General features: G+C 39.7%; 1 protein-coding gene across 1 annotated transcript in view; it reads right to left on the bottom strand.

The window, feature by feature from the left end:
• The window catches only part of GNAI3 (G protein subunit alpha i3), a 40,913-nt gene that overhangs the window by 15,134 nt on the left and 9,296 nt on the right, over nt 1-16,483 (bottom strand). The window contains exons 2-3 of the mRNA XM_030323954.2: nt 4,590-4,632; nt 4,336-4,477 (exon numbers count right to left, since the gene is read on the bottom strand). Coding sequence (XP_030179814.1) covers nt 4,336-4,477; nt 4,590-4,632 — 185 coding nt within the window. The remainder of the gene's footprint in view (nt 1-4,335; nt 4,478-4,589; nt 4,633-16,483) is intronic.

Raw genomic sequence — 16,483 nt, 5'->3', positions numbered from 1 at the left:
CCTCAGAGAAAAATTCAGTTTCTAGATTCCCCAAGGAGTAATAATCCTCTGAGAGAAAGGGGAAAAAAAAAGAGGAAAAAAAAAGTTACAAAGAGATCTGATCAAAACTCATGAGTCAAAGACAGAGCTTTGTAAGTAGTTATAGTTTTTTTTTTTTTAATTTTTTTTTTCAACGTTTATTTATTTTTGGGACAGAGAGAGACAGAGCATGAACGGGGGAGGGACAGAGAGAGAGGGAGACACAGAATCGGAAACAGGCTCCAGGCTCTGAGCCATCAGCCCAGAGCCCGACGCGGGGCTCGAACTCACGGACCGCGAGATCGTGACCTGGCTGAAGTCGGACGCTTAACCGACTGCGCCACCCAGGCGCCCCAAGTAGTTATAGTTTTTAAACCTGAAACATGTGAGCTGCAGAGAAGACAGAAAAGGGCTATGAGAACTCTTGATTGTTTTTGCTTTATTCTACCCACCCTTACTTGTTTAAAACTCAACTAAGTTTAACACTAAACTAAGGTCTCAATCTTAAAAAAAAAAAAAAGATTAAAAAGAAGAATTTGTGGAGTGCCTGGCTGGCTCCATCAGTAGACCATGCAACTCTTGATCTCGGGGTTGAGTTCAAGCCCCATATTGAGTGTAGAGTACTTAAGAAATAAAATTAAATCTTAAATAAATAAACCCAGGTCTCATGGGATGCTTTTCCACCTCAAATCTCACATTTATCTTCCTCAAGAGATTTCCAAATAACTATTAAAATCAGATACTAAAGAACACATATACTGGTTAAAGAAAAAATAAAGGGGGAAGAGGAGCAATCAATTGTATCAGTAAGTAGTCATTATGAAAATAAACTAGCAAGCAAAAAAGCATTTCAGACCACAGGTGAAATCACAACCCCAAACTCCTAAGACCTCTGTGTTCCCAAAACTCATGCACCCACCTAAGCAAAACAAAACTAACCATGCCAAATTTGGGGTCTTCAGCCTTAAAAACTTTTGCCAAGTAACAGCCCTCCTCTATAAGATGCTTTTCTGCATTCTTTCAAGTAATACTTTAGGCCCATCCCTAAGAAACTTCATCTAACATGTATATTACCCTCCTCTCTTTTCAAAGATAAAAATTTTATTTTCTTTTAGGTTGATTGATTTCTTTTTGAGAGAGAGAGGGAGCGAGCAGGGGAGGGGCAGAGAGAGGAGAGAGAGAATCCCAAGCACGCTCTGTGCTATCAGATAAATAAAGGCACCCCATTTATTTAAAATTTTTATTTTTGGGGAGCCTGGGTGGCTCAGTCAGTTAAGTGTCCAACTCTTGATTTCCACTCAGGTCAGGATCTCATGGTTCATGAGTTCAAGCCCCATTAGCCTGCTTGGGATTCTTTCTCCCTCTCTCTCTCTCTCTCTCTCTCTCCCTCCCTCCCTCCCTCCCTCTCTCCCTCCCCCTCTCTCTCTCTCTCCCCCTACCCCTCCCCTGCTTGTGCTCTGTCTCAAAATAAATAAACTTAGGAAAAAAATTTAAATAAAGAAACAAATGACTGAGGGAAGCTGAAAAAGTACACTGATTGGCAAACATAATACTGAGCATGTCCTTCTATGTATATATAGTATTGTGCTTTAACATGTGAAGACTTTATAGTCTATTCTGAAATTTGAACTATACTCATGCAGGTATTCAAAAACATCAATAAGCATTACTTTTTTTTAAAATACTACAATTCTAGCTTTAGAAACTTTACTAACAGAGAGAGAGCGAGCACTATAGCTACATATTTTTGCTGTCCTGACTTTGTAAACACTGCTTTAAGAAGCAACACTTTTTCCTTACCACTTAATCTCTTCCACTGACCTACTCTTGCTTCCCACAATAAACCCTCTTTACAGGCCTTTAAGGAGACCTCTCTTGGGGCACCTGGGTGGCTCAGTCGGTTGGGCATCCAACTTCAGCTCGGGTCATGATCTCACAGCTCCTGAGTTCGAGCCCCACATCAGGTTCTCTGCTGTCAGCATGTAGCCCACTTTGGTTCCTGTCTCCCTCTCTGCTCCTCCCCAGCTAAGGCTTTCTATCTCAAAAATAAATAAAAAGATCAAAAAAAAAATTTTTTTAAAAGAGGCCTCTCTTTACAATGAACTTCATATCTCTACCCTTAAGCAGATATGAAAAAGCAACCTACCCGCCATCCAGCTCTATTCTTGTCCATTCACTCTCTAACCAACCAAAGAAACTGGACAAGGATAAGTGAGGAGTTATAAATATAAACCTTTACATATGGAAGAAAAAGAGAAACTTCAAAAAAATTATGTAGGGTTGTAGATTAGGATGGGTGGATGCTGGAAAGCTAGGTGATTCAGGAAGCCTTAACAGGCATTAAGATGTCGACTACGTCTGGTGACACAGGAGTGTTAGGACCAAACGATTAATGACACAGATCTGACAAAGGAAAGAAATGAAAGGAGGTCATTTAAACTATGGTCTGAATGTCTGTGTCCCTCCAAAATTCATGTGTTGAAAACTTAACGCCCAATGTCATAGTATTAGGAGTTGGGGCCTTTGGGAGGTACCTCGGTCATGAGGGTGAAGGCCCCACGAATGGGATTAGTGTCCTTATTAAAGGGATGCCAAGGAGTTTCCTTCTCCTTCTGCCATGTGAGGACACAGTGAAAAGTCTGCAACTGAAGAGGGCCCTCACCTGACCACGCTGGCACTCTGATCTCACACCTCCAGCCTCCAGAAGTGTGTGTGATAAATATCTGTTGTCTATAAGCTACTCCGTCTGTATTTTGTTACAGCAGCGCAATTGAACTAAGACAGAAATCATCAACTGTATATGGTGACAAAGCAGTGTGAGGACACAAACGTTAATAACAGCTAATTTGACAATGGAAAGAAAAGAAAGGAGGAAGGATGATTAAGAGATATAAAGGACAGATGGTGATAGATAAAGGAAGAAACAAAGAGAAGGAGTAAATAACTGAGATGGAGTAAAAGCCAACAAAGAGAGGGAAGGGACTAAATACAGTAGTACTGACCGGTTATCGTATATGGCAAACATGACAGAGATGGAGAGTTAGGTGCCCGGAAGGGATGAGAAAAGGGAGGAAAAAAAATAAGAACACTGGGGAGAGCTGGGGGGGAAGAGGAAAGAAAGGAAAAGAAATGAAAAGCAGGAGGTAGAGAAGGGATGGAAAGATGTAAGACAAAAATGCTTTGTTTACTCTTGCATTCACTAGCATACTTTCCCCTCTCAGACGCTTAGAGAAACAAAGTCTTCAATTTTTGTGATATGGCAGCTTTTTACAAAACATAAAAGTCGTGCCTCACACATTTCCTCATCCCCTGTTTTGCTACTCTTGTCTCCAATCATTTTACAACCTTCTCCCTGGCTCCTCTTCCCTTACTCCACTTCTAAGATTCCTAGTCAAATACCATCGAATTATGACCATCCTTTTGTAATTTCTCCCATCAACAATTTCCCCACTTATTTACTGAATATTAATCTGCACTAATAACTTATTATTTGATAAGTTGAGAGTAGGTAAGAATTCCTAAGCTAGTTCACAGACACAGAGGCTTTGCTTTTCCAGGCAGAGCCTCCTTTTATTGTCCATAGCACCTAGGAATAACACTCTGAACACAGCGAATGTCTGCCTTAGGTCTAGGAAATCATTCTATACGTTACAAGCCTTCTCTTAGACAATACAGACTTGGACTATATAAAAGATCTCCCACCTTCATTTTAGCCCTCTTCCCACTGCACCAAACATTCTAATTGACAAACAAGAATTACACAGTGCACGAAGTGTTATAATTAATCAACATAACTTTTGAATATCTGACATGTGTAGTTATCATCCTAGGACATCGTATCATCCAATTCTATAGGCTGTAGTCCGATGCAGTATAGGGATATAGTACCATTGAATACCTAAAAATCGCCCCTAAAATTTTGACTTAGTGTCCATGTCCTTATCAAGTTTACTTTGGGAGACTGATTTTGTCTTTTATCTTTACACCTCAGGAGTCAGAGGCACCTCTTTTAGATTATTTCAACTTATTAGCATTTACTACTATAAAATAAAAGTAAACAGTGCTATAAAAGAAGTGAATAAAAGAATTATCACAGAAACCTACAGTATACCCACAGAATCCCATTTCCTTGACTCTTCTTTGTGGTGGTAATCTAATATCTTCTAAAGCTGGTTGCTAATACTTCTCAAATGAGCAACCGTATTTTGATACATCTTATCTTGTTGCTTACGTTCATTTCCCTAAAACATGAAGCAAATTTTGCCTAACTGCATCTACTCAAAGGGAGCAAGTGAAGAGGAAATGAGAAACACTTACTGCTCTGGCAGCTTCCCCAAAGTCAATCTTTAGCCGTCCCATGGCTCTTATGATTGCAATGATGGACTGTATGGTATTGCTGTAGACAACTACTTTATATTGTTTACATTCTTCCTCCGAATAGCCATCCTCATGAATGATTCTTTAAAAAGAAAACCATAGATCATTACCACGGACATAAAATAAAAAGATACTACAGACTTCCACGCATTATGAGGAAGTGTAGTTTTACAAAAGGCCATGTTCCAACTTACTTCATCTGTTTCACGATGGTGCTTTTACCAGATTCTCCGGCACCTGAAAGAAACAAAAACCAGACTTTGAATTCACTTGTAATTGAACAAAGTATGAAATCGACACGAGGGATAATTCTAGACTAATGGAAACCACAGGTCCTAGGGCAAACTTAGGTGAGGCTTTCTATCAAGAAAAACTACTAAACTGGGGTGCCTGGGTGGCTCAGTCAGTTAAGCCACTTCCACTCAGGTCATGATCTCCCGGCTCAAGGGTTCAAACCCCACGTCAGGCTCTATTAGAGCTGACAGCTTGTAGCCTAGAGCCTGTTTCAGATTCTGTGTCTCCCTCTCTCCCCTGCTCATGCTGTCTCTCTCTCTCAAAATAAACATTAAAAAAAAAAAGAAAAAGAAAACTACTAAACTTTCCTATTAGAGTTTTTTACTTTCTTAGCATAACTTAGCAACCAAATATAATCACTGAAAGTAATCCCAGGACCTATTTGATATCATTTGTGTAAAGTAGGCATGCTCAAGGAGATATGGCAACGTAAACACCTCTAGGAACTCATCCTCTACACAAAACATCATGATGTAGAAAATAAACACAGGTAAAAATGAAATGATTAGTTTTTGGCCTATTCGCTTTTATTAATTCCTCTGTCAACATCCATGGATCTGAGGAATGTTCCAAGAGCAATCCTCTCAGCCATGTGGCTAGAGTTCAAAATAGAAACACAGGAGCCGTTGCTTCCACTGCTTTTTTTCTCTATATATGCTCTCAAAACCACATTCCCCCCGTCTGCAAGCTGGAATCACTTTAATGATCACCAATGTCAGATGAGTCCTCCGAACGTGTTATTTCACCTGCATTTCCCACATTTTTTATTAATTAATTAATTAATTAATTCTCCCACCTTCCAAGATGCCTATATCATACCACCTCTTCTCTCTCTCAAACCTTACAAACTCTTTCCCACTTCTGACTCTCTGGTGATGATCTTTCCTCTCCCTTCTTGGAAAAATTAAAGCACTCAAGAAACTAGTTCATAACCAAATCCCATAACCAAATCCACCAATCTACCTGTACCCCTACTAATATTCTCTATCTTCATCAATGGATGAACGGTCTCTGCTAATGTCTAAGACTAATCCCTCCAATTGTACCCTAAACCACCTGATTTTACCTATTGACAGTCTTGGCTACTGCAATTATCCCACGTCACTCATATGTGAAGTTCTCTCTTCCCACTGGGACACTCTCATCAGTATACAAACTTGCTGTAGTATCTTCCATTTTAAATCAACACACACCCCCATTCCAGCCTTTCCTGGACTCTGCACATATTCCTCTAACTACTACTCCATATTCTCTTTTCCTGAGTTGTCTATACCCATGTTCTCCGGTTCTGTACTTCCAATTCTCTCCTTAAGCCACCCCAACCAGATGTTCATATCTACCACTCTACTGAAACCACTTCTCATGGTGTCTAACAGCTTCCATTTTAACAAACCCAATGGTCAATTCTAGGTCCTCATCTTACCCTACCTCTTGCACAGAATTTGTCCAATGATGACTTCTCCCCTTGAAATATTTTCTTCACTAGGCAGGCTTCCAGATCCCATATTCTCCTCGTTTGACCCCTACCCCACTCCTCAGTCTCCTCCCTCTGGTCTCTGAATCCGAAAGGTTATAGTGTTTCAGCACTTCTTCCTTGGGCCCTTTTCTCTACCTACATTCATTCTTTAGGTCATTTCATCAAATCCCCTGGTCTTAAACACCATTTATAAATTGATAGCAATAGTTAATATCTGGGGTACACTGCGTGCCAGACGCTGTTCTAAGCCCTTTGCTTTTATTAACTCGTTTAATCCTCACAATAACCCAGTGAGGCAGACACTTATTTTCTCCATTTCATAGATGAGGTAAATGAAGCAGAGAGATGCCAAGTTAACTTGTCCACAATTAAAGCCAGTAAGTGGCAAAGCTGAAATCTGTATTCACACAACTAGGCTCCAGTTGTTGGATACTGCTTCTATGCTAATGATTTCCAAATTTATATCTCTAACCTTGGTTCCAGAGTCATACATCTAAACCACCTACCTGATAAATCTCATTAAATTTTGAATAGGCACCTCAAACTTAAGATGCCCAAAAGTGAGTTCCTGCTTTCTTACCCTTACCCCCAAACAAACCCTGCTCCACCCTGTTCTCATCTTAGTAAATACTAGCACTCGCCCAGTTGCTCAGGCCAAAAATGGTAGGTCACATGGAACTAATACACAGATGGAATGTAGGTACCAGTACCAACATGTATATCAAATATTAGTAAAGCTTAATTTTTGAAAAATAAATATATAGTTGTAACAGTTTCTTCTTATACCACATAGATTATCATAAGCACATTGGAAACCACAAGCCTGGATCACTATAAAAGCTTCCTAAATGGTCCAATGCCTGAGACCTTGCCTTTCCTATGGTCAGTTTTCCACTCAGTAGCTGCAATGAACTTTCAAAAGGTAAATCAAATCATGTCGCAAATCTGCCCCAAAACTCCTATGGTCTCCACAATTACAGCTGACCCTTGAATAACACAGGTTTGGACTACATAGGTCCATTTATACACATTTTTTTTTCAATAAATGCAATACAGTACTGTAATATTTAAAAAAAATTTTAACGTTTATTTATTTTTGAGACAGAGAGAGAGCACGAATGGGAGAGGGTCAGAGAGAGGGAGACACAGAATCTGAAACAGGCTCCAGGCTCTGAGCTGTCAGCACAGAGCCCGACGTGGGGCTCAAACTCACGGACCGCGAGATCATGACCTGAACCGAAGTCGGCCACTTAACCGACTGAGCCACCCAGGCGCCCCAGTACTGTAATACTTTAATAACATTTTCTTTTCTCTAGTTTACTTTATTGTAAGAATACAGAAAATAATACACATAACACAAAAAATGTGTTTATTATTTGTTACTGGTAAGACTTCCAGTCAATCGTAGGCTACTAGGGAGTGCCTGGGTGGCTTGGTCAATTGAGTATGGGACTCTTGGTTTCAGCTCAGGTCATGATCTCACAGTTTGGGAGTTCAAGTCCCACATCAGGCTATGTGCTGACAGTGCAGAGCCTGCTTGGGATTCTCTGTATCCCTCTCTCCATATCCCTTCCCTGCTCTTGCTCTCTCTCAAGATAAATAAGTAAATAAATTTAAAAAAATAGTAGGCTTTTAGTAGTTAAGTTTTGGGGGAGTCAAAAAGTTATACACAGGTTTTTCAGTATGCAGGGTGGGGTGGGGGTATTAGTACCCCTATGCCATGTCATTCAAGGGTCAACTGTACACTCAAATTAAAATCCATGGGCAGGGGCACCTGGGTGGCTCAATCGGTTGAGCATGTGACTCTTGGTTTCAGCTCAGGTCATGATCTCAGGGTTTCGTGAGTTCAAGCCCCACATCAGGCTCCACGCTGTGGCATCACAGAGCCTGCTTGGGATTCTCTCTCTCTCTCTCTCTCTCTCTCTCTCTCTCTCTGCCCCTCCCCAATTTGTACTGTCTCTGTCTAAATAAATAAATAAATAACTTTAATTTTAAAAAAATCCATGGGCAAGAAGGTGAAACAAGCTCTGGTCCCTGCCTACCACTTTACCCTCAATTCCTATCATTCTCCACTTTGTTCTCTCTGCTCTTGTCAGACCAGCTTTCTTGCTCTTCTTCCAACATACCAAACTGGTCCTCAGTGAGCTAGATCCTGACTCATGCTCCCTGGCATTTACTATTCCCTCTGACTGGAAAGTCTTTGCAAGAGTTTCTTCTTCCCTCAGAACAGCCTTCCCTGATTAATCCATCTAAACAGTCCCCACCCCATCACTTTCTCTCTTACTCTAGGTTATATTTTTTCAAAGCACTGATCAGTTCTTCACATCACACATTTGTTCATTTCCTATCTCACTAGACTATAAACCCCATGAAGGTTTAGTCATCTCTGTATTCCCAGGGCCTAGAACTGGCCATGACATAAATTGGCTAGCAAATAAATATTCTGGAACAGATAAATTACTAATGCTTAATAAGCACAATCCTTTACTAAATATTTCTCCACTCTACCAACCAAAACTGTTAGTTAAAACAAAATTCAAATAATTTGAAAATTCCAGGAATCTACATTTTTACATACTCAAAAAGGACACTTCTGTCCGACTTTATCTCTGCTCTTATCATCTAACCAATAATTAGGGGTAGCACTAAATATTCATATAACACAAAGAATTTTTTTTAATTTTATTTTTTTAATTTACATCCAAATTAGTTAGCATACAGTCCAACAATGATTTCAGGAGTAGATTCCTTAGTGCCCCTTACCCATTTAGCCCATCTCCCCTCCCACAACCTCTCCAGTAACCCTCTGTTTGTTCTCCAATATTTAAGAGTCTCTCATGTTTTGTCCCCCTCCTTGTTTTTATATTATTTTTGCTTCCCTTCCCTTATGTTCATCTGTTCTGTATCTTTATTTTTTTTTTTAATTTTTTTTTCAACATTTATTTATTTTTTGGGACAGAGAGAGACAGAGCATGAACGGGGGAGGGGCAGAGAGAGGGAGACACAGAATCGGAAACAGGCTCCAGGCTCTGAGCCATCAGCCCAGAGCCTGACGCGGGGCTCGAACTCACGGACCACGAGATCGTGACCTGGCTGAAGTCGGACGCTTAACCGACTGCGCCACCCAGGCGCCCCTGTTCTGTATCTTTAATGACACTGTTAGAAAAAAGTGCTTTCTCCCATAGATATCTAAAAAAAAAAACCTGAGGCATCTGGGTGGCTCAGTCAATTAAGCATCCAACTCTTGACTTCTGCTCAGGTCATGATCTCATGGCTTCAGGACTTCGAACTCTTGTGTAAGAGCCTGGGATTGTCCCTCTCCCTGCCCCTCCCCTGCCTGAACTCTGTCTCTCTCAAAATAAATAAATGAACTTAAGAAAATTTAAAAAAATTTTTAAATGATTCAATTCTGGAGAAGAGAATACAAAAGCATACCAGGTATATTTTAAATACTAGTTTAAAACACAGAATTCCTAGATGACCCCATGTTAGCAACAGCTACTAAATTAACTAGGAAAAATAGAAATAAATGAAGTAACGTGCACATTTTTTAATATATTGAAAGCAGGATTTCTATCATTTATGTTGGACTGAATGAAATAATCAATGAGTCTATTATTCTCAGAACCAATTTCTACCCATTTCATTAAGTTCCACCCTATGAAGGTGGTGATTTTATTTATTTTTTAAAGCTTTATTTTATTTTTGAGAGAGACAGAGACAGCACAAGTAGGGGAGAGGCAGAGAGAGAGGAGAGAGAGAATCCCAAGCCAACTCTGCACTGCTAGCACAGAGCCCAATGGGGGGCTTGAACTCACAAACCCTGAGACCATGACCTGAGCCGAAACAAAGAGACGCTTAACCGACTGAATCCACGCGCCCCTGAAGGTGACGATTTTAAAAAAGTATGTTGCCCTGCTTCTCATGTTTCCAAGGTTCCCTGATAAAATGTCAGTTTGTCCTTCTCTTTACTATCACACTACATATATTCACCCAAGCTTTTACTAGGCATCCAGTTCCACCTCTTAAAGGCACCTCTTACTGACCACAGAACTAAACAGAGGATGTATTTTATTGGGTGTTCCAGGGCATTTTGTGCAAAGAATGAATTGCTTTATACCAAAAGTCTTTGACCATTCAGCTTCTAGATCAGCAAGAAAAGTGCCACCATCTTACCTGTCTTCCAAGTACGAAATCTAAGAATCATCTGGAACCCACTCACTCTTCTCTCCTTACATCAAGCTGTAACAAAATCTCTCTTCTTATGCATTTCTCAAATGAATCCTTTCTACTCCTCACAGGGCTGAGCCTGACAGTGTTTACTATTATGTTACTGCTGAAATTTCTCAAACTTCTAGCTCAAAGCCCCTCTTTCTTATCATTTCCAAATGGCACTAATAACTCTCTAAATTCTTCTAACATTTTCTATAACCCTTTCTTATTAGGTCTGAACTCTTAATTTTTTCCTCAATCCTCTTGTGTTCCATTGCTTTGGTAGTAAGTTTCCTCTCTAATAACATCTTGCTCTTAGGCCTTCCCAAAACTGCTTCCCATGTCTCATCTCCCTCCCCCAATACATATTACATGATGTTTGGAACTTTCCTAATTTTATTCACTTTTTTTTTTTTTTTTTTTAAATCTATCTTCCTTTAAAACTCATCACAAATTTGGAGCGCCTGGGTGGCTCAGACGGTTAAGCAGTTCACTTCGGCTCGGTCACAATCTCATGGTTCATGAGTTCAAGCCCCACATCAGGCTCTCTACTGTCAGAACAGAGCCCACTTTGGATCCTCTGTCCCCTTCTCGTTCTCTCTCTCTCTCTGTCCCTCAAAATAAATAAACTTAAAAAGAATTCACAAATTTAAGCAGATATTCATTTTCCCATCTTCAATCTACCACAATAAAAATATTAAGGAAACAAAGAATGGAATAGATACAAAGGAACTGCAAAGATACAACCTATAGCTTGGAGAGGGAGAAAGTAAAGAAGACTCTGTAGGCAGGAGGGATGGTAACGGTCAAGGTATAGGATACAGAGGGGAGAAAAGTCAGGAGGGAATGGAATCATTTCGACTTAGAAGACTCATCCTTAAAACAGTATGTATCTAAAGAACATCTCCTATAAAGAGGAAGAAAGGATTGGGGAGGGGAGGGGAGGGAAGTATGGAGATTTTTGAGAGAAAAAGGAGAAAAGGAGCCAAATTAGATGGTCTTATACAATAAAAGGAAGACAATCTGCAGAGGATAAAGGAGTAGAATTAATTTAGAAAATCTTATAAACAATCAAATAGAACAAGGTCAGATGAAAAACAATTCACCAGTATATACTCTACCATAAAATCATTATATTTACCTAAATACATCCCACATTTCATTCTTAAGGAGCTCCTGGTGAGGAGACACCATCACATGTTCCCCCTATTTCTTCCCATAACATAAATTATGGGCATGAAAAATGAGAGACAGTGACAATGTCTTTGCAAAACTTTTAAAGGCCAGTGAAGTGCTAATATAAGTAAATAATTATCATGAGCAAATACATTCAACTTACATACGCACTGATTTTAAAAAATTAATTAACCCTAGGGCACCTGGGTGGCTCAGTCAGTTGGGTATCTGACTTTGGCTCAGGTCATGATCTCAAAGTTTGTGGGTTCAGGCCCCACATCAGGCTCTGCGCTGGCAGCACAGGACCTGCTTGGGATTCTTTCTCTCTCTCTCTCTCTCTCTCTCTCCCTCTCCCTCTCCCTCTCCCTCTCCCTCTGTCCTTCCCCCACTCTCAATCTCTCTCAAAATAAACTTAAAAAAATTTTTAAAGAAATTAACCCTAAAAGATGGTTGATATTCAAAAACACAGTCACCCGATATCTTCTCTTTCTTCTTTCATTTTGACTAAAAGAAATCTTACAGCCAGTCCAAGCAAGGTACATGAGTATATTATGCTTTTTTATACTCCTGTGCCTTCAGGCACAATGAATTTCCTTATCTGTAAAACAAGGGTCAATAGGAGATGTTCAGAACAGTACCTGGTACATAGTAGGCATTCAATAAATGTTAACCAGCTATTATTCGTGAATGCTGTTTTCACTGTTTTGAATACTACCAAGTAATATTAAGTCCCCAAAAGTTTAATTTAATAAAAACTCCCTAGATAGTGTATGTTGGTTCAAAATCCAGCAGAAATGGTATAACTACTTAGCAGCTATTTCACAATAATAAAACCCTAGATGGAGGCTGGATTTTCACACTACAACCGAAACTTAGAGCCTAAATGCCACAGCAAACTGTGTCAAAGCATTAATCATTTTCTCCACCCTACCATGAGGAACAAAAACACTCTCTTCTTTAAATATATTTTCAGCCCTTAGATACTCCTAACTACCTCTCCTCCCACACTTCTCACCCATCTGCACTTCTTACAGCTTTTCTTTGAACGTTCCTCAAAGGTTTTTGTACCACTATCATGGGTACTAGCAGTTATTCCAACAGCAACCCAAACATCTCCTTTTCCTTTTTCCTTTGTGGAGAAATCTTGAACTCCTAAAAGTTCAGCATTTTAAGTAGGGCATAGCCCCCTTTCTAGAGGTCTGCATAGCTAAGTCCCAATATGGCACTATTTTTAGACAATCTTCTAGCCAGTGCTAAACCAAGATACTCTTCTTGGTCTTTCTACAGCCCACCCATGCCCTCCCTTCCACCCCTTCCAGACACATGGGAGCATATGACTAGATCATGCATAGACAGCCTCCCACCCACAATAGGCTGAAAGCCTGATCAGAAAATATATTTGATTTTTCTAACTTCACTTAAAAAGATTTTTTTAGTCAATGATACCATGTCGTAATAAATTCAGTGGAAAAGCAGATTTTAGTGCTAGCTCTACAATGACTAGCTGTGTGACCTTGGACAAGTCACCTAACTTCACAATGCCTGTCTGTCTCCTTATACATAAAATGTGAAGGGCTTTGGCCTAGATTGCACTCTAACATTCTATGATTACAATTATTATAATGCTAAAAGTAGATTAAAACTCTACTTCTGACACACAGAGGCTTCAGATCAAACCACAGATCCACATCTTCCTATTTAACCCAACCATTCAAAATAGCTGCCATAATACAGTGATCAGCATGCTCTCCAATCACCCACTCCTGCTCAAGACTGGACAAAAAGTACAAAGAATTAAAGAGTGCAGCAATGTAAAGAAGTAAGAGTTATCTGCAGCCAACCTTCTATATTTGTGTTTCAGGGTATTCTATAATTACACAGGCTCAAACTAACAGAACATTCAAGTTAGCAATTCAAGTTACATTGCTTTTCTTAAAAAAAAACACAAACAAAAAACAAAAACAAAAACAAAAAAATATGAGTACCTCTAACTAAAGATCACAGCAGCAGTCCATGCTGTTTCTAATAATAAACTTATCTACTGCTCCCATTGATTTCTTTTTATTAACAGGCATAAGTAACTAACAAAATGAAAATTCAGATTAAAGTTAAAAATGACATTCGTTCAAAATGCTTTTCGAAGTACCATACTTAATACAAAAACCAGTTGCTCCCGAATCAGTAAAAGAAAAGGTTAGCAGAATTACAGACGGGAAAAACATTATGTAGCAAATAAAGATTGTTATTCATTCTTTTTTTTTTTTTTTAAACAAACATTCTCTCAAATGTGCCTGGAACTGGTGGACACAGAGACTTCAAATACAAAAAAAGGAATGTGTGGTCTCATGGAAAAGTTAGATCTATTTTTCTTATGAAATTAGTAAGTTTCCATAGCCTAAAATATCAGAATAATCACTTCACCCAGCCCCCTGTCCCTCCAAGCAAGCCATGCCTCTACATATGAACACCCTTGAAAACCTACTCAATTCAAACTACAGCTCTCTGCTGAAGCCGTCTCCATTCCCTCTCCACGGAGTTACTACTCCCACTCTGATGGCTGACACAGATTCTACCCTTTCGGCATGAGTCCCAGAGGTTAATTTCCAAAACTAAGTCCCAAACTATCATTCTAAGCCACTTCACCTCATTATCTCTAGCCAAGTCTGTCTACTCTAAAAAAAATTATTTGCTTGTCTTTCCAACTCCTAATCTCCTTGCTTTTCATAAACTGCTAATTGGTTTTCTTGATTTTGATTAAAATGGTAATGAAACTCTTTCTAGTAGGATCTGAAAACCCTTCCACATCTGTGTACTTCTCCCTTAAGGGCACGCAACGACGCTCAACCTGGTCCTACAGCTTAGTGTCAAACACCATAACACTAATATTTGGTCAAACTACTGTAATTACTTGGGTTTGAACCTGTTTAGGACTCCATTAGTCCTAAACTCAAAAGCACACTCCTAGAAAGCACAAAACAGTGCCTTCCTTCTTTTTGTGTTTCTACTCCCCCACCCCATCTAGGACAGAGTAGGCACATAATAGCTGTGGGATGAATGGCTTGAGTTTCTGTGAGATTCAGTAGTTGCCTAATCACATTTTGTAAATGCCAGCTGCAATGGATGGAATTTTCAATGTGGGCAGTTAACAGAAGATTTCCATTCCTTTGCTATCTTTACTCAGCCCTACACCCATGCCTGGCTAGGCCTTCAACTCTCACCCCACAAGTATACCTGACAATAAATCTGGACTCACCCACAAGGCTTCTATTCTTCTTATTCCCCTCTAAGCCTTACTCTCAAATTCTACCCCAGCACCCTTGCACCCACCATCCGCTTCAGTGAAATAAACTGCTATGAATATGTCCTGAACATCCTGTGTCCCAACATCTAAAAGAGCGCATGAAACATAGTGAGTACTCAAATATTTGTTCAGTGAATGGATGAATGAATATCTTAAAGGTAAGAGATGACAGTAAGTTGTGACTGGGACAGAGATAATGGGTCTTGTCTGTGAAAAAGATTTTTCTAGGAAGCAATCACGTACCCACAACCAAAAAGGCTTAAAGCACATTTAAGAAGTTTCTGATAAAACTAAACTGACATAGTAGACATAATTTCAGAATATATGCCTGCCTATATCCCCTAGAGACATCCCCACCTAGCTTCCTCAGTGGGCAACTGCCTACAAGACCTAAGCCACTCCCCAATCTGTGATTGGATCAGGAGTAAATACCTGACACAGGAATCACCCAGTCACAGGCTGACAAATGGCCTACACCCTGTGTGACCTAGCTCCAAAAGATGAGTAGGACCAATGAGATTATCTGAGGAATCTGCACTAGAGGATACAGAAAAAAGTCATCCTAAACTATAAGATCATAATGTGTAAAATCCTAGATTAATGAGGGGGGGAAAAAAAAAGAGGCAGCTCAGTCACTTTAGAATAGGAAAATGGTAACTTGAGTGTTGCTAAACATCATGTGTCCCCTTTGGGCAGCTGGCCAATCAAGAGGGAGAAGTGGGGTTTCTTCTACACTTTTGTGGAATATAAAAAGAATGCTTAAGGGAGCAGTTATTTGTAAGCAAGGAGGGGAGGATTATCATGACTGCCTCAATGTTCTGATTTTGGACCTGGTGAGTAAATTTCCTTTTATTTCTTTAAAAGCAGAGCAACAGGGGCGCCTGGGTGTCTCAGTTGGTTGGGCGTCTGACTTCAGCTCAGGTCATGATCTCACAGTTCGTGAGTTCAAGCCCCGCATTGGGCTCTGTGCTGACGGTTTAGAGCCTGGAGCCTGCTTCAAATTCTATGTCTCCCTCTCTCTCTGCTCCTCCCCCACTCATGCTCTGTCTCTCTCTCTCCTTCAAAAAAATAAATAAAAACATTAAAAAAAATTTCAAAGCAGAGCAAAAATTATCATTTTAGTACTGATGCTAAATTATATGGTATGTATATCTGACATGATTGAAAACTATTTTTGCAAAGGTGTATTTCTTTCTAGCTCTGCCTCAAAACTTTTCTTGTGAGATAGAAATGTAAAATACTCATTTTTAACCCATACAAAAAACTTTTTATATATAGTGATGTCCTCCAAAGTTAACTGGAATATCACATCCATTCATCAAAACCCACATTTTACATTTAAAAATTTTACATTTAAAAACGTTAGAATCAGATCCCTACTTAAGTCTCCTAAACATTGATGGCACATACAGCACTTTTCTACACGTCTATTTAATCAAATATAAATGCCACATCTAAAAAATTCACAAACAGAGGGGTGCCTGGGTAGCTCAGTTGGTTAAGTGTCTGACTTCGGCTCAGGTCATGATCTCATGGTTCATGGGTTTGAGCCCCAATCGGCTCTGTGCTGACAGCTCAGAGCCTGAAGCCTGCTTCAGATTCTGTGTCTCCTTCTCTCTCTGCCCCTC

This window comes from Lynx canadensis, chromosome C1 (assembly GCF_007474595.2).
Source record: "Lynx canadensis isolate LIC74 chromosome C1, mLynCan4.pri.v2, whole genome shotgun sequence".
Lineage (NCBI taxonomy): Eukaryota > Metazoa > Chordata > Mammalia > Carnivora > Felidae > Lynx > Lynx canadensis.
Note: the sequence above shows the minus strand (reverse complement) of the source record. Positions and strands in the feature narration are given on the sequence as shown.